Below are 20,769 nucleotides of genomic sequence, written 5' to 3'. Positions count from 1 at the left end.
CGCCATGTGACTGTAGTTAGCACCACGGAAAGGCACACTCAGAAGTGGTTAGGGTGGTGACTTTCAGGTTATGTACGTGGCTTTGCCACAGTTTTTAAAAATGTAATGTTTTCTTCACAGCCAAGGTGTACAAAACTGAGTAACTTTAAAGGAAAAGTGTAAGCATCGGGCGGGGGTCCCTGCTCTGCACATGACGGTCACATTTTCTTGTTACTGCTCTCAAACGTGACCACCACACCCCAACCCCCGTCTTTATCCCGGGAACAAACTTGGGTAAAGGTGGGGTGCCATCCCCTTCCTTCCTGCACGCCCCCCGTCTCAGTCTGAGACCTGACGCCCTGTGGTCTTGGTCCCCCAGGGGGCGCAGGTGGCCATGGGCCCCTTCCAGCCGTCCTGTCTGCTGCCCGCCTGCCGGGATTACTGGACCTACCCGGGGTCCCTCACCACCCCTCCGCTAACCGAGTCAGTCACCTGGATCATCTTGAAGGAGCCCGTCCAAGTGGCTCGGAACCAGGTGAGTTGTGCCTGACCCAGCATAGCAGGAGGCACTGAACGAACCCACCCCTCTCACTCTGTGTCCCCAAGACGCTGTGAGTGAGTGTCGTGGGTTTTATTCTCTGGTGTGTGTGTGTGTGTGTGTGTGTGTGTGTGTGTTAATGTTTATTTTTGAGAGAGAGAGACAGAGAAAGACAGAGCGTGAGCAGGGGAGGGGCAGGGAGAGAGGGAGACACAGAATCCAAAGCAGCTCCAGGCTCCAAGCCGTCAGCACAGAGCCCGACGCGGGGCTCGAGCCCATGAACGGCGAGATCATGACCTGAGCTGACTGAGCCCCCCAGGCATCCCTCTCTGGTGTGTTTTGGATATTCTCCCACAAGAAGAATTTTCTGACTGAAACAGAAGTCAGTTTAGATTGAACAGGGGTTCCGTTCTTCTGAGCCCGAGATAATAGTGTGGGAAGAGACGGGGTGGAGATCGAGAGGCAGGGAGAGAGAGGGAGGGACTACACATAAGGAAATGCTTTTTGGCTCTACCTGATCTCTAGCGGTCTCGAATTCTGATGTGGAGAATATCCCTGATGACGAATGGTTGAGTGGGCTCAAGGCTTGCTCTTCAGTATCTTGGGCTGAAGTCACTTTACAGGAACGGAAGCGACATTGTAATTGGGACCTGGGTCCTCGCCCCTAATGGGACCTCAGTAGGTATTTTCGGGTGAACACATTAACCAAGAAAGGAATGTCATCGATGAATTTTGCAAAGCCGTTCAAGAAGAGGGGTCCTTGAAGGAGAAGAGAAGATTTTAGGGTTCATCCTGCTCCCTTGGATGTCAGAAGAGTAAACAGTGGAGACTGCAGAACTTTCTCTCACCTAAAGACGTTATATACGCTGGGAGAAAATTCCGCAAGGACTACATCAGTCAGCTATTGCTACAATAATGCTGCGTAACAAAGCGCCCCAAAACTCAATGGCTCAAAACAAGCATTTACTTTTCCTGCGTGCAGGTGGTGGGTTGGCCGGGGAGACTCTGTCTTAGGCTGTGGATGGCAGGGTGGTTGGGGTCTGGGTCGGGCCCAGTGTGTCTCATGCTCCCTGGGCCGGTGGCTCCCCAGAGCCGGTCTCCATGGTCCGGACAGACACACGGAAGACAAGCACACGACCGGGGCCAACTGAGGCGCCTGCGGGCATGGCGTCTGCTCGTGTCCCGTCGGCCACAGCGGGTCCCAGCGGGCAAGGCTGAAGCGGGCGGGGCAGGGAGGAGGTGAGTGAGCGCCCAGGGCAGTGTCCGGTCTCCCACAGATCCGCCCACACAGTTAATACTGGCTGCCCCAGCATTTCTGCAGCGCGTTCACTTTCTTCCTGTTCCTTTCTCAGCGTTCTTTCCACCCCCCAAAGTAAGTAGATAGATATCACCTGCTTCCATTTTAAAAAGCAGAGTGTTTTTTCCTCTGGAAATCTCCCGAGTGTGGAGACAGGCTGTCTGTGTCGGGCCACCCGGAGCCTGGGGACGACAGATCTGCAGCGAGCTCGCTGCCCCGGCCCCCGCCCCGCCTCGCCAGTCACGCGCACTCTTCCTGAGGCTCCGGCCTTGCGATTCTGTGACTGTCGTCTCACACGAAGGTCCTGGAAGGATGCCGTCTGCCGTGGGGAGCAGAAGTATCCACTCTTCTCCCAAACCAGAACCGTCAGAGACACAAGGAGGACCCTGGTCGCAAGATGGCCCCGCGTCACCAAGACCCCTTCTGTCACTCAGGGACTGTAGCCGGAGAGGGTAGGACAATGAGGACAGTGCCTGAACACCGCTGTCTGGGGGAAGTAGAAACACGATCGTGCTGTAAGACCAGGCGGGGAACGTCACACACCAACGCAGGATGAGAAGCCCCTCACCCTGACCAGAGGACCTGGCGGGGAGGAGCGTGCACCCCCTGGACGGTGGCAGGAGGTTGCCAGCTGGAGGGGAGGAGGAACACAGTGTGTCTGGGAGAGCCAGCGGGCGTGCCCCGGGTGGGCGCACTTGCCTGAGCGCCTGAGCCCGCGGGATCCGCGCCCCTCGCACCAGGGCGGGGGGTTGCAGGGGGAGGTCACCAGCCAGCTGTCCAGATCGAGCCTGCTCGGTACGCCGTCCCAGCCCCGCTTGTAACTGGACACGCGAGTGATTCTCACCGAGCCCCTGAGTATACTCAGAACAAACGAGATGATAAAGAAATGGACGTTTAGCTCCTTAAGAGAGAAATGACTCTAACGTTACTTTAGCAGTTATGTCATATAGATTAGTATATCTAGTATGTTTGTGAGCATGTGGACCTATTCGCCTATGTGTACCTGCATATCTGTTGCTGTGTAACAGCCCCAAAAGGTGGCGACTCAAGGAAACTATAACCACGATTACCTCTCCGAGTTGCCGTGGGTCAGGACGTGCGGGGTTCCGGCTTGGGCTCGCCCGTGGCGTTGTCGTCAGATGCCGTGGGGGGCTGCCGTCGTCTGAAAGCTTCAGTGGGACTGGAAAGTGGCTCCCTCACGTGGCTGGCAAGGTGGTGCTGTCTATTGGCTGGTGGGGGGGGGGGCCCTCGGCTCCCCTCCCAGGGGGCTGGTTGGGTGTCCTCACAACATGGCGGCCGGCTTCTCCAGAGCAAGGGACGCGAGAGAGCAAGATAGAAGCTGCAGTGCGTCTTCTGAGCCAGCTTGGGAGTCACCTCTGCCGCCTCGTGTTGGTCACGCGGGGCCACCCGGATTCCGTGTGTGGGGGGCGGCTGTGCAAGGCAGGAGGGACGCTCGGGAGCTGGTTCCCGCTGTACCTGCACCCAGCTCACTCTGCTTGCTGTCCGTTCCAGCTGGCCGCCTTTCGCACGCTCCTGTTCTCTGCGCCTGGTGAGGAAGAGAAGGCCATGGTGAACAACTACCGTCCGCTTCAAGCCCTGATGAACCGGAAGGTCCGTTCATCCTTCCGGCCTATGGAAGAGGGCATGAGATTCTAAATGCATTGTATCCGAGTCAGCGGGTAGAACTGACTTTTAAAAGAGGAAGTTCTGTGTCCCAAGCTTCACAGTCTGATCAGACCTAACCTCTGACGTTAAAAAGAGAGAAAGAGATCATTGTCTCAGTCAATGGACTTTTCAGTTGCAAGGAAAAGAAATCACTTCAAAGAAACTTAAGCATGGTGAGGAATGGAAATCTGGGACGCGGGGTATCTTGGGGCCCCGCGGCAGCGCCCTAGCAAGCACCCGCTGACTGAGGTCACCCGCCCAGCCCCTGGCGGTCTGTGCTTTCTTCTCTCTGCTTCTCCTCACTCATGGCCACCCCGTGCTTCCCGGGCGACGCAGAGACGGGGCCCCACATGCATCTTTCCCACCTCCGGATTCCTGGGTTGTGTCAGTGTCCTGGGGCTGCTGCAGCAAATGACCACAAACCGGAGGGGCTAGAACAACAGAAATGTGTAGCCCCTCAGTTCTGGAGGCGAGAAGCCCACATTCCAGGCACGGGCGGGCCTGGCCCACCTCCCAGAAGCTGCCCGTCTTCCTCGGCCCGCAGCCCCGCCTCCACCTTCAGAGCAAGGGCTGTCCTAGGTGGCTGTTCAGCGCCCGCTGCCGCCTCACGGCCTTTCTGGAAGGTATGTAACGGTTTCTCCCTGTGGGGTTTTGGGTTTTGATTGTACTGAAACACAATTACATAAGTGACCGTCTTACCCACATTTAAGCGAACAGTTCTGTGCTGTGCGGTGCCTTCGCGAGGTCGTACAGCCGTCCCCACCACCCGTCCCCGTCTGTACATCTTACAAGACTGGAGCTCTGCCCCTGGGACACACTCCCCCCTCCCCCAGCCCCTGGCAGCCACCGGTCCGGTGTCCGTCCGTCCGTCCGTCCGTCCCTGGGATTTTGATGGCTCCAGGAATAAAGTATAAATGGAATCCTACAGTGTCTGTCCTTCTGTGACCGGCTTCCTTCGCTGAGCGTGATGCCCACAACGTCCACTCGTCTCAAAGCACGTATCGACTGTTCCTTTAGCAGCCTCCTGATCGATAATGGTATTTGTGTTTCCAGAGCATCACAGATATGTCCCTCTGGTGGGGACGCACCTGTGCGGACGGCCCAGTCTCGGCACCCTCCGACACGCCATTGCCGGCAGCTGCGGTGACGCACAGACGGACGGACACGTGCTGGGCCGTCTGCTGAGGTGCGGCCGCAAACTGCGATTCATTTTAGGGAGATAAAGAATAAATAGACTGACGATGGTCCACAAATAGCATCTGAAGTCACAGGGAAGCTATGACACGGATGTGGTTTGTTTTGGCAGAGATGGACATTTCCCCCAACCTCAGAGCTTCCCGTGAAGTTCCGTGCCGCGGGGCCATGGTTTACGGCCTGGTTCGGGCACCCGCCCCAGAGAGAGCAGTCCTACACTCCCTGCCACACGCTCCTCCCTCGTGACGCCCGGGAGGTGCCAGGCAGAGGCGACGGCACGAGGTGGGGCCGTCAGCCTGGGCGCAGAGCTGGATGGGGAGGGGGCAGGGGCGGCTCCGGATGGACGGTCCGGGAGGGAAGAGGACGGTTTGAAGTTTGGTTTGGACCCAACACGCTTCTTGTCTCCCGGGAAGATGTCACCACTCCTGAGTCTTCAGCGAGGTGGACTTTGGCCTGCGGGCGGAGCGTCCCGTGGCTGCCGCACGAGGTGCCACAAAACCACGGGCTCGGTGGCTTCTGACAACGTGCATTTGTCGCCTCACGGTCTGGAGGGCAGAGGTCGGTCGCGGCCACACGGAGCTACGGTCAGGGTGTGGGCAGGTTCCTGCGGGAGGCTCCAGGACGGAGCTGATTCCGGGCTTTCCCAACCGCTGGAGGTGCCCGTGGCCCCTGGCTCGCGGCCCCTCCTCCACCTTCCAAGCTGGACGCTGCCACCAGCCGTCACCACGCCGTCCCTCTGACTTTGGCCCTCCCCCTTACGAGGGCCTTGCGAGTCCCCGGGGCCCACCAGGATCACGCAGACTCTTACCCTCTCGTCTCCAAGTCCCTTTGCCACGTGAAGTCACGTAACCACAGGTCCCGGGGGTTAGCATGAGGACATTATTCAGCCGTCCACGGTGTGTATGCAAAACCACACGGTGGCAACTTCAGCCTAGCAGCCCTGAGACTGGTCTCCTCTGGAGGGGAGGGGAGGGGACGGATTGGGAAAGGTATGGGGGGAACCGCAGGGGTCGGAGGAAAGGGATATTGAAAATGCTCCAGAGCAGCCCTGTCCAATTGCACGGTCTGTGATGTTGGAATGTTCTAGAACTATACTGCCTTACAGTACTTTCTGGGATGATGGAATGTTCCAGAGCTGCCCTGGTCCTATAGCACACACTACGGTGATGAGATGTTTTAGAACTAGACTATCCCGTGGCACTTTCTGTGATGATGGAATGTTCTAGAACTGTGCTGTCCCATAGCACGTTCTGGGATGGTGGAATGTTCCAGAGCTTCACTGGTCCTATAGCACATTCTGTGCTGGTGAAATGTTCTAGAGCTGTGCTGTCCCATAGCACTTTCTGGGATGGTGGAATGTTCCAGAGCTTCATTGGTCCTATAGCACATTCTGTGATGGTGAAATGTTCTAGAACTGTGCTGTCCCATAGCACGTTCTGTGACGGCGGAATGTTCCAGAATTGCATGGTCCTATGTGGCAGCTCTTGGGTACGCACGGCCATTGCGCACTTGAAATGTGGTCAGGGCAATTGACGTATTGAATTTTAATTGCACATAATTTTAATTACTCAATTTCAAATGCCACACGTGACCGGCCAGTGGCCACCGCGTTGGACAGCGCAGCTCTCTCCCTTGATCTGGACGCATATATTACTTGGCTGGCCACTTGAGGGCTGGGGTTTCTGAGGCCCTGCAGACGGGACATGAGGCCGCCTGGGGTGTCAACGCCAGCACTTGCGGGAATCGGTGGAGCAAGGTGGGAGATTGGAACCCGCCACCCCCCTACCCCACCCCCACCCCCTGGTACACACGGTCCTCTCCTTGTATCCTTCCTTAGCTGCCGAGGGCCTCACAAAACTCACTGCCACCAGGTGACCAGCCACCAAGGGAAGGTGGCTCTGTGTCCTGATCAGGACACAGCTCGTTCATTTTCAACAAAAATGACTAAAATAGACATGTTTTGACCCTTTAAAGGGTCAAATTTAATGGTGATGCTAGGTGAGAGAGGATTGGCTTGAGGCCATCAAAATAGATACTGAACGAGGAACTCACCAAAACGGACACGTTCTGTTCCATTTCTGAGCTGCTGCCCCCGGTCACAAAATTCAGGATTAAGAGGAGTTTACTGAACAACGGGTCACCGCTCGGGGCTGTCCCCGCCCAGGCCCGGGCTGTTCGCAGGCACACTCCGCAGTCCTCAATCCCACCGCGTGTCAGAACCGCACGGCGCCCAGCCCTCACCCCGAAAGCGCCCGGCGCCCCCGGGCCGGGGAACGGTGGTTTCGGGAACGGGCCCAATGAGTGCTTTGCGTGGCCGGCAATCCCGTGTCGCTATTGTAACGAGTTCTGTGGGATTCTGGGACATCACCTCCAGGTCTGAATGGGGACACTGAGGCTCGCTCGAGAGGTGGAGACTCTTGGCCAGGAAGAGGCAGAAGCGGGAGAAAGAGCCGCTCTCGGGAGGTGGCCCTCCAGCGCCCTGCGGGGGTTCACTCGGCCCCCTCTGATGTGTGGGGCCCAGCACGAGAAAAAGCGCAGCCTCACGTCAAAAAGATAAAGCCCCGACGTGACCCTTGCGCGAGAAATCTCTTTCTACAACAGCCCGCAGTCGCATTCTGAGGGACGCTTCCCTCCAGAGAGGCACCTGCTGAGACCTCCCGCGGTTTCTGAACATGGCGTTGGCGGGTAACCAGGGCACCACGGGAGAGTCGTGGTTGGAGGTTGGGGTCTCTGAGTCAGAGTGGGGTGGGGGCCGTCCCTTTCCACAGGGACGTCGGGGCAGAGGAAGGCCCAGGTGTCCAGAGGGACCTCGCAAGAGGGAGAAGGGGCCACCGCGCCCGGGCTCGGTCCCGCCCGCCACGCGGTGATGTCGTGTCCCGGCCAGGATTCCAAAAGCAGGTGGGAGTGTTTCCATCCTCATCGTTCATGCGGATGTGAGTCCTTCCTCTCGGTGCAGAAGCGCCTTTGTCTCCTGGTAGGTGTTCTCTTTTGTCGGTTATTTTTAAAAGCCGGCGTTCGCCCCGAGACGCAGAGACTCTCCCGGGAGCCACACTGAGCGAGCGGGGACACATTGCACTCAAACCACAAACACCCCGACAGGAAAGACATGGATCCCAGCCCTCAAAGCAATGGTACAAAAAACAAACACAGACGCCCCCACTCCCTGTCCCGAGTGGCTGCCAGACGCGGGGGTCAAGGTCCGCGGGCTTGCGGGCCGGGCTCTCAGGGTGGCGCGATTGTGCCTGAGGTCTGTATTGTACAAACTCTGGCCCCGACTTGAAAGCCCAAAGACTCCTCCCTGTGCTTTCATGTTACTTTATCATTTTCCGCAATACAGATGTGTGAGAAGCGCCAGTTCCCGGCACACGGCGGTGCCGCCCCCCCCCCCCCTCCCCCTCCTGACCCCCAACCCGAGGCGCTCCCCCCCCCCCCCCCCCCCCCCGGGTCGCAGGCCTCAGTCCCCTCCACGCTGCCCCCCTGGGACGGACCCACTGAGAATTCTTCGGCGGGCGGCCCTGCCCACCTCCCCCACCCCGCGTCTCCCCTTCCCGGGGACCTGGACTCCCCGCTCTCCCACCCGCCTGCTGACATCTCCGCGGAAACACCAGGGCCGCGGAGGCCCCCGGAGGCCCCGGACCGCACCTGGGGTTCCCAGTTCTGTGGACGCCCGCCGTCTCCATCTCCTTCAAGGGCGCCTCCACCCGCCCCCCGCCCCCGGCACTAAGGCCAGCCTCGGGGAGCCCCTCGCAGCTCCTGCCCCCCCCCCCCCCCCCCCTGCACCCAAGGCGCCACAGGCCCCGCAGGCGGCAGCCCTAGCTCATCACGTGCTCCAGATCCGCTCTCTGTCCTCCGCGTTCCGTGCCGCTGCCCGGGCTGCCTCGCCTCCGGCTGTGCCGCCAGCCTCTCCCTGTCGCCCCTTCTGCCCAGACGCCCCCGCTCACAGTCGGTCCTCTCTTCTCTCCGCGGCGCAGGTCGTCAGCAGACCACTGACTGTGCTTCCCTCTCAACACCGGGGCTTCCTTTACACTCGGAACTGAGCACAACCTTCTCCCTGTGAGACCCGCACCCCAGGTCCCTCCCGTGTTGCCCTCTGTGTGCGGGGTTCTCTCGGCTCGCACCGCCGTCCCCGGGCCATTTGTGTGAGTCGCTCATCGTCCTCCCCTTCTTCACCTCTGCCCTGACCACGGGCCTCCCTGCAGCCTGGACAGGGCACTCCTCCCGTCTGCGGGGCTCGCGCCGGTCCGCTGGTTCCCCGCATGTCCCCCGCGAGGGTGGTGTGCCCGTGTACCCGCTGACTCGCAGCACAGAATAAACACTTGTTCTGCGGAGACCGAGCGAGGCGCCCCAACCCACGAAGCTCGGGCGCCATCTCCCAGTCAGCCGTGCGTGCTCTTGCTTCGGCGCCTTCGGGCATGCTGTTCCCTCTCTCGGGAATGCCCTTCCCTTCTGCTTCTGCTCAAAAACTTCGATCGCGGGGCTCAGCCCAAGTGCCTGCTCTGCTGTGATTCTTTCCTCAGCACCTCCCCAGAGAGCTACCCCTCTCCTGCTACCCCGTGTCCTATGGATGTGTGTGAAAGCGAGCGAGGGAGAGCATGAAGCAGTGGGAAGTAGTGGGAAGCGGCATGGAACAGCATGGAGCAGCATGGAACAGACATGGAGACGCATGGAACAGACATGGGAAAGCATGGAGCATCGTGGAACACCACAGAGCAGCTGGGAGCAGCATGGAACAGCATGGAAAAGCATGGAAGAGCATGGAGCAGTATGGAGTAGAAGGGAACAGCACGAGCCGACTTGGAACAGCATGGACAGCTGGAGCAACCAGGTTCTTGGCGCTCACAATAGAAAGCATCGTGTAGGGTGGTGAATGATCTCCTCCTGGAGATTTCTGAGGTACAGAATTACATTCTCGCCTCCCCACATCTACCTTGCGGCCCTGAGTCCTTTCCCTGACCTGGTTTGTGTGTCATCTGCCCAGCAACCGCTGTGCCCAAAAGTGAGAGGAAGAGCCAAGTGGCCTGAGCGAGGAGCTCTGAAAACCGTGGCTTCCCAGAGCGTGGGTCTCTCCAGACTCTGCAGAATCGTAAGAGCTACTCCCTGGGCACACACATCAGCCCTAGCCCTGCTTAGTGCCGGGTCGTGGGGTGCGGGATGAGGACAGGGCGGGAGCAATTTCGGTGTGAGACTCAGCTTGTCCACGCGTCGACTACCCACGCGTTCGGTGTGCACGTCCGAGGCTAAGCAGTAGAAATGCCCGGCCCCGAGTCCGTGGAAATGTTAGCATCCATGTCAACAGGAAAAAAGCTCTTCTGTTTCCTCCATACTTAAGATTATGTTCACAGACTACTGCATTGAAGATTAAAGCTGTGTACTTTTTCAATTATTCTGTCCAAATTTCCTGTGTCGGTTTGGGATTTTTTTTTTTTTTTTTAGCAGCACTGAAATAGAGAAACTATTTTTAAGTAAAGCAAGATCTTCTGATCCTTTTTACTGAATCCTGGAAATCCAGAAAGGCCACCCTACAGGTGTTCTAGGTCCCTGAACACACAAACACAAATTCAAAGGCACGAACATCAAACAGCAGGCACGCCATTCAGGCTCTCCGCGTACATCCGTGATCGCCTAACGAGGCACACAGCTTCTCTCCGATCAACGTCCAGCAACCACTTACTGAACACCTCCTGTCAGTATGTTCCAGTTAGTGCGCAAGGCAGCTGGGATACACCAGTGAATCCAGCAACAAGGCAAACCAGGCCCAGCCCCGGTGGAGCCCGCATCAGCGGGGAAGACGGCACGGAGGCAGGGTGGAATAAATGTGGGATATGATATGCTAGAGGTGACTGGGGCTCCAAAAAATGCAAAGTGGAGGCAGGGAGCCAGGCGCTGGGGTCAGGGTGGGCCTCCCTGAGAAGCTGGCATCCGAGCAAAGATTTGCAAGAGGTGAGGAGGTGAGCATTGCAGATACTGGGAGACGGTTCTGGAACGTTCCAGGGCATCGGCGAGACCTGCATGGCCAGATGAAGCAAACAAGGGCAAAGCGGCAGGAGGGAAGGGCAGAGATCTGCTCAGAGGGGCCAGGTCCAGGCAGGCCTCGGGGCCACGTGAAGGTGGGACTTTGCTCTGCGGGGAGAAGGGAGAGCGTCAGACCGGGCGCGCGTTGCCCACGTTCCAGACGCGGCTCACTGGTGAACCACGCTGGCGGTGGGGACGGGAGGCACTGGATGCTGGAGACACTTGCACCGTGGCCTCAGCCCCCCAGCTGTGAGATCCGGAGAAAGGGGGGTGTCAAGTGTAAGGTCAGGGCATTGGTGTGCCGCTCGGCCTGGAAGGCTGGGGCAGAGGGGGAGGGAACCCCCCCCCAGCTCTGGCTGTGTGTTTTCAGTGGCCTCCGGTGGTGGCAGCTACGCTTTCCGTGTCTCCATTCCTCACTCACTTCTAGAACCTCAGGAGGGCCAAGTGAAGTAAAACAAATGGCCGTGTGCCCTGCACCGCTGAGTGGGGAAGGTGGACATGACCGGGGTCAGACCCTCAGCAGGCAGGCGCAGCCCCGTGGGCCTCGGGGAGCGGAGTGGCTCTGGGGCGATGGTGTCGGCTCTCAGACGTGGTGGGCAGGACCTCGTCCCGAGGCCCGTCCTGCTGCCTGCCCGTGCGTGGGGAGCAGAGGCAGCCCAGACCTTCCTACCGCCCTCCGTGTCCACTTGGGATGGGATTGGTGACGGGAACGGGACAGATCGCCTTGCCGCTTCCTTCCTGTGGGCCCGAGCTGGCCCCCAGAGCCAGGCTGACCGCTGGGAGCGACCTCCTTCCCCACCCCTGCACTCCGGGATCGAGGAAAATTCAAGGTGCGAGATGGCCCGGAGGTGGCCTGTCTGAGGAGGGAGACTCTGTGCCCCCACGACCTGCAAGCTCGCATCTGTGTCTACAGGTCCCCGTCGTGGAGGCTGCCGGGTGGGGCCTCCGTGCCCGCCTCCGTCTGTCCGTCCCTCCCTCCTTCCAGCCAGAAGCTGATTCTGCACGGATGTGCTGTCCCAGCTGCTGGCGCCTTTGGCCCCACTTGGTTCAGAGGTGCGGCAGGGAAGGGCGGCGTTCCGCAGAGCTGGGGGCACACGGACCCACAGGTGCTCGGCGAGGTGAGGATTCCGCAGGAATGTGGCGTGGACAGGTCAGGCTGGCTCTCCCTGCGCCCTTGACAGCCCAGCATGAGGGGCCAGAGCCGAGAAGGGGCCCAGGCAGAGATTTACTCTCTCTCTACGGTATCTCGGGGACGGGTTTAGGGCCACAACAAGGCAGCACGCTCGGGGCTTTCCACGACAGAAGTTCCTTCTCTCAGGGTTCTGGCGCCCAGAGTCCAAAATCAGGGCTGCGCGCCCCCTGAAGCCAACAGGGGAGGAACCATCAGGCCTCGTCCCGCCTCTGGTGGCCCCAGCGCTCCCTGGCCAGCCTGGAGCTCCACTCCAGCCTCTGCCTCCATTTTCACTGTGTCTGATCTTGTAGAGACGCCAGTCACTCTGGGTCGGGGACACCCCGCTCCAGGATGGCCCCATCTTCCCTAGTTACCTCTGCAACGACCAATTTCCAAATAAGGTCCCGCTCTGAGGTCCGGGGAGCGGGGGAGGGTAGGACTTCTATCCATCGTTTTAGGAGGAGACACAATTCAGCCCATATCAGTGAAACGGGGTGGGGGCCACCTCCCAGACGAGCCTGTGCAAGGAGGTACAGGATAGAAGCCCAGCATCGGTTGCATATTATCCATGGGAAGAAATCAGACTAGGACCAAAATGTCCAGCCAGCGCTGTGACTTGTCAGTCCGGGCCTTTGGCATAAACCCCGGGAGAAGCCCTGAGTCCCAAACCCAAACCTCTTGTTTGGGGGGAAGGCCTGATTGGGTTGAGTGATTAACTGTGCCAGAGGCCGGTGGGAGGGGGGGGGCGGGGACGGGGGGCGTTAACACCAACTGGCTATGGGGCTATCAGGTCGCTGGGAGTTTAAAGGTTCTGGGGCACCTGGGACGCTCAGTGGGTTGTGACCACGCTTGGACGGGACAAGGCCACCCCCCAGGCAAGTGGCCATGGCTGAGCGAGTGACCATGGCTGAGCGAGTGACCATGCCTGGACAAGTGACCACACCCGGAGAACAAGCGACCATGGTCAAGCGAGTGACCCCGCCCAGACAAGCGCCCATGGTCAAGCGAGTGACCCCGCCCAGACAAGCGCCCATGGTCAAGTGAGTGACCCCGCCCGGACAAGCAACCATGGTCAAGCGAGTGACCCCGCCCGGACAAGCGCCCATGGTCAAGCGAGTGACCCCGCCCGGACAAGCGACCACATCAGAGGATGTGATGGGTGTAGTGCTAGAATCACGTCTTTCACGGTTCCTCTGCACTTGATCTTAGCCAAAAGGCCGAGAAGCGATTTTCACGGTTCCTCTGACACATCCCAGCTCAGCCGGTGCTGGAAGGAACGTCCGATCGTGGAGCCTGGCACCTCACCAGCCGTCGGCCGCAAGTCCCCGGAAGAACGCCCTTCTGGTCAGGCGCTAGTCCCGGCTGCAGCTCAGCTGGGATGCGGGGGGCCCCCCCCCCCCGTCGGCGCCTCCCACCCACCCTGCACAGAAGAGAAGCTGGGCGGGGCCCTGCCTAGAGCACCACTAGCCACGGGGGAGAAGCCACATGTGACCCCAGGGCCCCCGAGTCCAGGCCCGCTCTCTTCTCCGTTTTTGAGGTAGAAACACAAAATTGGCCACTAGCCCTTTAAGTACACAATTCAGTGGCCTTAGCACGTTCACACTGTTGTGCCCCGCCCCCCCCCCGCGGGTGGGGGGGGAGGGGTTTGGCCGCCCGGGGGGGAGACCCCCCATCAGTGGTCACACACCCCCCTTCCCGGGCCTGGCAGCCAGAGTGTACGTTCTGTCCCTATAGGTTTGCCTTTCCGGGCCATTTCACCTCCGTGGAACCCTTTGATCCTGTGTGCCTGGCTTCGTTCCCTGAGCATCACGTGTTCCCAGTTCATCCACCTTTTTGAGGCTGGATACGAATCCAGCGTGTGGCTCTTCCCCGCTTTACCTAGCCATCTATCCGCTGACGGCTGGGCCCGAACCCTCATCCCCGCTCCCCGCTGTTGCCGGCTCCATAATCCTCAAGGATCAGGCGCTCTTCTGAGCACATCGACCAGGCCACGCTTGGGGCCAAGGCTGAGAAGTGAGGCCCAAGCCCAGTGCCTGAAACACAGGCAAACTTGTGCTGTCACCTGGTTGGAACCCTTCAGGAAAACCCGCCCTGCGATCTCTAACTTTGCTTCTATTACCAGGAAGTTCCCAGGGCTTTGGATCCTACCCAGAGCTACAAAGACTTGACATCTCCACCCCTGTGAACTTGAGACGGTCGGGTGGCCTTGCTGAGCATTTGAATGGAGCCAAAAATACTCTGTGAAGGAGTCAGGCGATCCGATCTTCGATCTTCGCCAGGGTGGGCGCGTTCCCACCCAAGCGCAGCGAAGCTGCCGGGAGCCTCCGGCAGCAGCAGAATAAAGCTCCCTTAAACCAGAAGAATCCCGTGCTTGTCAGCGCGGCCCGAGGGGGAACGGCATGGCTGCCCGTATGAGACGCGCTCTGTGTGCCCACCGCGTCACAGCGGTGATCTGAGGCCCAGCCTGCGTCTGAAGCTGGGCCGGGCCACCTGCTGACCTCGCTGCACCTTGATTCCCCAGGCTCAGACGGGGACCACCCACAGGGCCTAACGATGTTGTTGCGGGACTCAAACAGCACGCACTGTCTACACGTCCTGGCCCCGGCTGAACACTCGGTATGCGTGTGCCACGCACACACACGTGGGCTCAGAACTTCATTTCAGATATTACCCTGGATGGGGGCGGGGGGAGGGGGGGCGGCGTCCCACCTCGTCAAGTGCGCAGATGGGAAAAGCTCACAGCTGAGCGCAACAAAAGCCTGGCTTTTAAAAACAAATTTCCAGAGGGGCGCCTGGGTGGCGCAGTCGGTTAAGCGTCCGACTTCAGCCAGGTCACGATCTCGCGGTCCGGGAGTTCGAGCCCCGCGTCGGGCTCTGGGCTGATGGCTCAGAGCCTGGAGCCTGTTTCCGATTCTGTGTCTCCCTCTCTCTCTGCCCCTCCCCCGTTCATGCTCTGTCTCTCTCTGTCCCAAAAATAAATAAACGTTGGAAAAAAAAATTAAAAAAAAAAAAAAACAAATTTCCAGAAGAGGCAAGGGCACTTACTTTGTGAAAAGAACACAGGTATTGCGCGCACAACTGAGAATAGATAGATTGGGGGGGGGGGGTGGTGGGAGGCAAGCTTCCACATCAGGGAAGGATTTTCTGCTCTTTCCTGGGAAAAAGAGTGAGTTCAAAAGGAGCAAAGATCCGCTAGAATTATGAATACTCAGTGGGTTGAGCAGCCGACTCTTGATTTCGGCTCAGGTCGCGATCTCATGGTTCTTTGTGGGACCAAGCTCCTGGTCCCACTGCTGGAGCTTCCTCTTAAAGCCAGGCCACTAGCCCGTCTGCCTGCATTTAAGCAAGGACACCAGGGAGGACCGCCCAGGCCCAAGCACCTTACACCCCGTGAGACAAAGCGAGCCCCTTGTCTGCCGCGGCAGAGGGCCTGTGTGCAAGGCGGAAACGCAGCCTACCGGTCCGTTTTGCCGTTTGAGTTTTATTCACCTCCGGGGACGGTGGGCCTGCTTTAAGTGAACTGCGCGCTTGGTGACGACTCGTGCTTGGAATATTTGTGAAAGACACAGAACCCACTTCCGCGGATGCAAGGTTTGTAAGGCCCTCGACGCCCTCTGGGCGAGGGGCCGAACTCTTTTCCGAGGCCAAACACTGGTATCAGAAAAGGGCAGTCAGAGACGAAGCCAAGTGAGCAGGGGTGAGACTTTACAGAGACTCCTACTTGCTTCCCCCCGGGGAGGAGTCGCGGGCCAGGCTTGGCAAAGTGACGTGCGACTCGGCTCGGAAAGGGAAGCAGAACTCGGGTTGCTGGAGTGTGCCGTGGGAAACTGCCTTTCGGCTTTGGGGATCTGCCACGTGGGGCCTTCGGGAAGAAAGTTCGGGAACAACAGGGAAATATAAGAAGTTGCATGTAACACGACCTCTCCCCCACCCCCGCGTGCGGACGCACTGCGGATGGCTGCCGTCACCGTTTCGGTGTATAATTCAGCAGAGTTACTGTTTTGTAGCCACTGTTAACGCCTGGCGGCCGCTGCTTGGGACTTGTTCTGTGACGACACTCCTCTCGGTGCCCTGCGCGCGTTAGTTCATTTGTAGTAGGAGCTACGATCTGCACCGAGAGCATGGGAAACTGAGGCCCAGAGAGGGGGCCAGATGTGCCCAGTTCCTTGAGCTGGTGGCCCAGTGGACGTGGGGCCTGGGGGTGAGCTCAGGAAGCCTGAGTCTGAAGTGAGGTTTCCGCTGCTGCCGTGGACCTCCCCACCCGCCACCCCCAGCTGTACTGAGCTATGATGCGCTCGCACAGTGACTGGTTTCGGGGGCTCGGTGTAATGGTCCGTTTGTATGTCCTGCCGGACGACGCCACGGTAGGTCTACCTAGCACCCATCACCTCACAGAGTTACCGGTGTGGGAAACAAAGCCAAAGAAAAAATTGCATTCCCTTACTGCCCACAGCCGGTTGACAAGTCCCTGGGACGGGCAGAGCAACATTCCTCCAGGAGCCCAGCTGCCTCGATGACGACACTTGGTTAAGGGCAAAGGCAATCTTCCCCCGCCCCCCACCTCCCAGGATCCCATAAGTCTCCTTTAACAAATACAAAGTCCTTCGGAAACTTCCTGTATCTCTGCCCCCAAGATATATGCTGGCGATCATCCTGCAAGCATATGGCCCCCTGATACACATCGGAAGGATCTCACGACTAAGTTTTGACTAAACGGTAATAAATGACCTTTTCCTAGCAATAGCTACCCCCCCCTTAAGGTTCTGGAAACCTTGCTTCCAAAATACCTTGGAGGCTTGTGCTGTCCTTGACCCCCTCCCAACTTGAAAGTGTACGATCAGTCACCTGTCTCTCTGCCCACGTGGGCAGCTCTCTCTGCCCACGGGTCCTGTCCCCGTGCTTTAATAAAACCACCTTTTGCGCCAAAGACATCTCAAGAATTCTTTCTTGGCCGTCAGCTCCAAACCCCAACATTTCCATATTGGTTACTGTTATTAGTTAGTTTTAATACTTATTACATATTATATTGTACATATTGTATATGTATATGTATATTGTATATGTATACATGTACGTATTGTACATATATGTATATATACATAATATTTATTACATTTCTGACATGCGTGCCTGACATGAAAGATTTTTATTTTTCTTCTGATGAGAACTTTTAAGATCTGCTTTCTTTCCTATACATAAACATATACGTATACATATTGTATATGTATATGTATATTGTATATGTATATATGTATATGTATATATATATGTATACATATGTATGTGTATATGTATATATGTATGTGTATATATGTACATATTGTACATATATGTATATATACATAATATTTATTACATTTCTGACATGCGCGCTTGACATGAAAGATTTTTATCTTTTTCTTCTGATGAGAACTTTTAAGATCTGCTTTCTTTCCTATGGGGCGCCTGGGTGGCTCAGCCAGTTGAGCGTCGGACTTCAGCTCAGGTCACGATCTCACGGTTTGTGAGCTCGAGCCCCACGTCGGGCTCTGTGCTGACGGCTCAGAGCCTGGACGGAGCCTGCTTCAGATTCTGTGCCCCCCTGTCTCTCTGCCCCTCCCCAGCTCACACTCTGTCTCTCTCTCTCTCTCAAAAATAAATAAACATTAAAAAAAATTTTTTAATAAAAAAAAAAAATCTGCGTTCTTAGCGACTTTCAAATACACCACACTAACTCCAGCCCCTTGCTGTCCACGTCACTGCCAGCACTTACAACAGAGTTTGTGCCTTCTGACTCCCTTCGCCCTTTCCCCCGCCCCCAAAGCCCACATTTTGCAACCAGGAACCCGAACGCCAGGGCAGCTTTGCAGGGAACAGGAGAGAGTTCAGAAAGCAAGCAGGAAGAGTTCGCAGAGTGCAGAGCGACTCCTGCGTTGGCCCAGCGCCTGGCCTATCTTCCCGCAGCGGGGGGCCTGGGACAGGATCTCTTCTCCCAGGAGGCTCGGAACAGGGGAGAGGAGCCACCTAAAAGGGGTCATCCTTTACAAGCCCCACAGGAGACACAGCTCCGCCCTGATGAAGCACCAAGGTCGTTTCCCTCCAAGGACGATCCTCCCTGTTCCAAGAGGCCCTGGGAAACGTTCCTTCCCACACGAGGCAGTGGCCTGGACGCCCAGTTACACCCCACACCTGAGAAACAGGAACCGATGTTCCTCCAAGATGGCAGGTCTCCCAGTTCTCAAAAGTATGGAAGTGGGGCCCCACTTTAACCAGAGCACCCGTCAGATGGGGCTTTGGGATGTTATATCGCAACGTCCTCTTCAATAAGTCAGGAACAGATTGTTCCGGGAAAAGATTCTTTCACATCCTGATGTTTAATAGTTACACTGTATCCACATGTGGGTACAGCAACATCTACCAAAGCAAGTCTGTTGGGTGTTTGGTTTAGTTCCGATATTTGCCATTATGTTTTAAAGCTATAATAAACAACTGTGTAGCCAGAAATACAGCACATTCCTTATTTCCTTAGAGAAATTCCCAGAAGAGGATTACTGAGTAGAGGGTGCACGGCTTTAAGGCTTTTGACAGAAACTCCCGGACTTTCCTCCGTAGAATGTTCAAGATATTCTCCCCACCAGCCCTCACGAGGATAAACGACACAGCTTCTAACAAATTAGAAGCTAGCGTGGGCTGCCACTGAAAAGACCTTTGTTGGGGCAGCAGTTCCTTTGAATCTGTAGGGGCAAACAGCACCTTAATGACGCCACCAGCAGATGGCACTCTTTGCTAAGATTTTAGAGTCAGGTTTCAAGTAAGGTGTTTTAAGATTTCCTTCAACTTATATCAGAGAACTCTGAGATGTGTATATTCGAAAGCATGATTGCAGGAGGGAATCTAGGACGTTACATGAAAACCAACAGACAGTGTCGCATAACAGCGGGACCTTGGGATCCTGGGGGAGCTTGAACCCGCTCCTGGGGGCGTTGTAACCCTTCCAGGTTATGAAGGTCTCCCACATCCTCTCAGGAGCCCCGCACCCAAGCGCATGTGCACACCCACGGGCACACGTGGGTCCCTCTGCCTCTCTCGTTAATTCTTTTCCCGGGAAAGCTGAATCAGACCAGTCTGGTTCCTCCTGACCAGCTCTCCGGGTCCTAGTAGTGCCGTCGGCTTATCAGGGCTGCCGCTTTACAGTTCTGTGTGTGATTATCGATCGCCTCTGTCTTGTTGGAGGAGGGAGGTCCTCCCGGTCATGTGCCTGGAGCCCAGGGCAGCACCCAGTACAGGGCGCGTGCCCTGCAGGTGTCTGCTGCGGGAATGCAGACGAGGTGCCTGGGACCTTGCCTTAGATCGTTGCTAAATGATCGCCTTCCTTGAGAAACCGAAATGCATCTCGAAGTGGCCGAGTTTTAGCAGCTCTGAGTGACAGAAACAGAAATTTAACATCAGTCTAGAGGTGAATAAAGCACAGGAAGAAGGGTGGAGGAAGGACTAGAAGTCGACGGGGGTTCAGGGGTGGTCAGAAGGGTAGGTCCCGGCCCACTTACTGGTCAGATAAGTTACATAACCCGGTCCAGCCTGTCTGTCAGCTACAAAATGGCTCTCAATCAGAATGTGTCCACGGAAGCCTCAGCACAGCGCCTGGCGCCTCACATGGGCTCAGTAAGTTTGCTCAGCCATCGGTAGTCGGGTCTCCTGCTCAGGAAGGACAGCGGGAAGAGCAAGAGTGGAGAGACTGTTTTCTTTCCCCTAAGCCACCAGTTTGGACAACGTCTTGCCAGTTAATATTTGTGCTGTGTGATCTTTAGGAGGCCAGGATTTCATTGGGTTCTGGCATTGCAGGTGTACAGCTGCCGTGGGGGGGCGGAGGGGGTCTGGGTGAGGGTGGTCCAGAGCCACGCCCCTTGGCTAAACTCCCCCAAGATTCGGGATGCTGGCAGGCGCGCATGTCAGTTGAATCAGCACGCATTTTCGATCCTTTCCTGCTCCCAGGCCTGGTGTGACTTGTCATCCTCCCCACTCCTGACCACTAGCCACCTGGCAGCCATTCTTGGGTTCTTCGGGACCTACAGACTACAGGCTCTTCACCCGCGCCTGCCTCGAATTCCCGCGGGGGTTGGGATTTGGGATTTTGCTCCTTCCAGAGATGCCCCATCAGGTCAATGTAAGTGGGCCTGTGCAGACTCGTGGTTTCCCAAAGCCCGAGTCACGGCTTCTCAGAGCTGCGCGGCCCTGGACTCTGTTCTTTGTCAGGGAGATCCCCCTTAAGATGGTTAATTGTTAGCCCAGGAAGGGATCCAGAATGTGGCCTTGGTCCCCTCCTTTTTATTTTTTTAATGTTTATTTACTTATTTTGAGAGAGAGGGAGGGAGGGGCAGAGAAAGAGGAAGAGACGGAATCCCAGGCAGGTTCCGTGCTGTCAGCGCAGAGCCCGCCGCAGACCTTGAACCCACGAACTGTGAGATCACGACCTGAGCGGAGATCTTACGAGTCCACCCTTAACCGAGTGGGCCTCTCCGGTGCCCCAGAGGCTCCCTCTTCTCCGAGCTCCGCTCACTCGCCCCGTGACTCAGCCCCCACACTCCCAGGTCCCCAACTGGACCACCAGTCAGTTTCCCGCAGGAGGGCAGGTTCCGGACACCCTCAAACCCCGCAGGCCCGCGGGAGGAGCAGGCTGCGGCGGTGGGCGCGGGGGGCCCATCACCTCGGCCCACCGCGCCGCACCAGGCCGGAGCGCCCTCCGGCGGGGCAGGCAGGCGGGCCTCGTCTGAGCCGCCGTCACGCAGCCCCGAGCCCGGGTCGGAGGCGCCGGGCCCTCCGTCCGTCCGGCTCACGGTCCTCGCAGGTGCAACCCGCTCGCGGCACGGCGTGGGCGGGGCCGCTTGACGCCGGCGGGCGAGGCGGATAGGCCGCGCGGCGGGGGCGGGGCCTGGG

At 57.6% G+C, this 20,769-nt stretch overlaps 1 protein-coding gene and 1 long non-coding RNA gene across 7 annotated transcripts in view; one reads left to right on the top strand and one right to left on the bottom strand.

The window, feature by feature from the left end:
• The window catches only part of LOC121009915 (uncharacterized), a 5,031-nt gene extending 2,036 nt beyond the window's left edge, over positions 1-2,995 (bottom strand). The window contains exons 1-3 of one of the 3 annotated variants that reach the window (XR_005780913.1): positions 1,909-2,007; positions 1,485-1,731; positions 1,032-1,276 (exon numbers count right to left, since the gene is read on the bottom strand). This is a non-coding gene — a long non-coding RNA (uncharacterized LOC121009915). Of the gene's footprint in view, positions 1-1,031; positions 1,277-1,484; positions 1,732-1,908; positions 2,020-2,884 lie in introns of those variants that run through there. The other 2 variants (XR_005780915.1, XR_005780914.1) reach the window with 2 other exon arrangements.
• CA5A (carbonic anhydrase 5A) overlaps positions 1-10,053 on the top strand; it is a 35,547-nt gene extending 25,494 nt beyond the window's left edge. Inside the window, exons 6-8 of one of the 4 annotated variants that reach the window (XR_005780912.1) lie at positions 359-514; positions 3,327-4,102; positions 4,190-4,399. Coding sequence is in view for 3 of the 4 variants with exons in the window: in XM_040443303.1 (XP_040299237.1) it covers positions 359-514; positions 3,327-3,470 (300 nt within the window). In the remaining variant the exon portion in view is untranslated. Of the gene's footprint in view, positions 1-358; positions 515-1,042; positions 1,155-3,326; positions 4,400-9,190 lie in introns of those variants that run through there. The other 3 variants (XM_040443304.1, XM_040443303.1, XM_040443305.1) reach the window with 3 other exon arrangements.
• Positions 10,054-20,769: the final 10,716 nt, after the last annotated feature.

This window comes from Herpailurus yagouaroundi, unplaced genomic scaffold (assembly GCF_014898765.1).
Source record: "Herpailurus yagouaroundi ecotype Mexico unplaced genomic scaffold, PumYag 190, whole genome shotgun sequence".
Lineage (NCBI taxonomy): Eukaryota > Metazoa > Chordata > Mammalia > Carnivora > Felidae > Herpailurus > Herpailurus yagouaroundi.
Note: the sequence above shows the minus strand (reverse complement) of the source record. Positions and strands in the feature narration are given on the sequence as shown.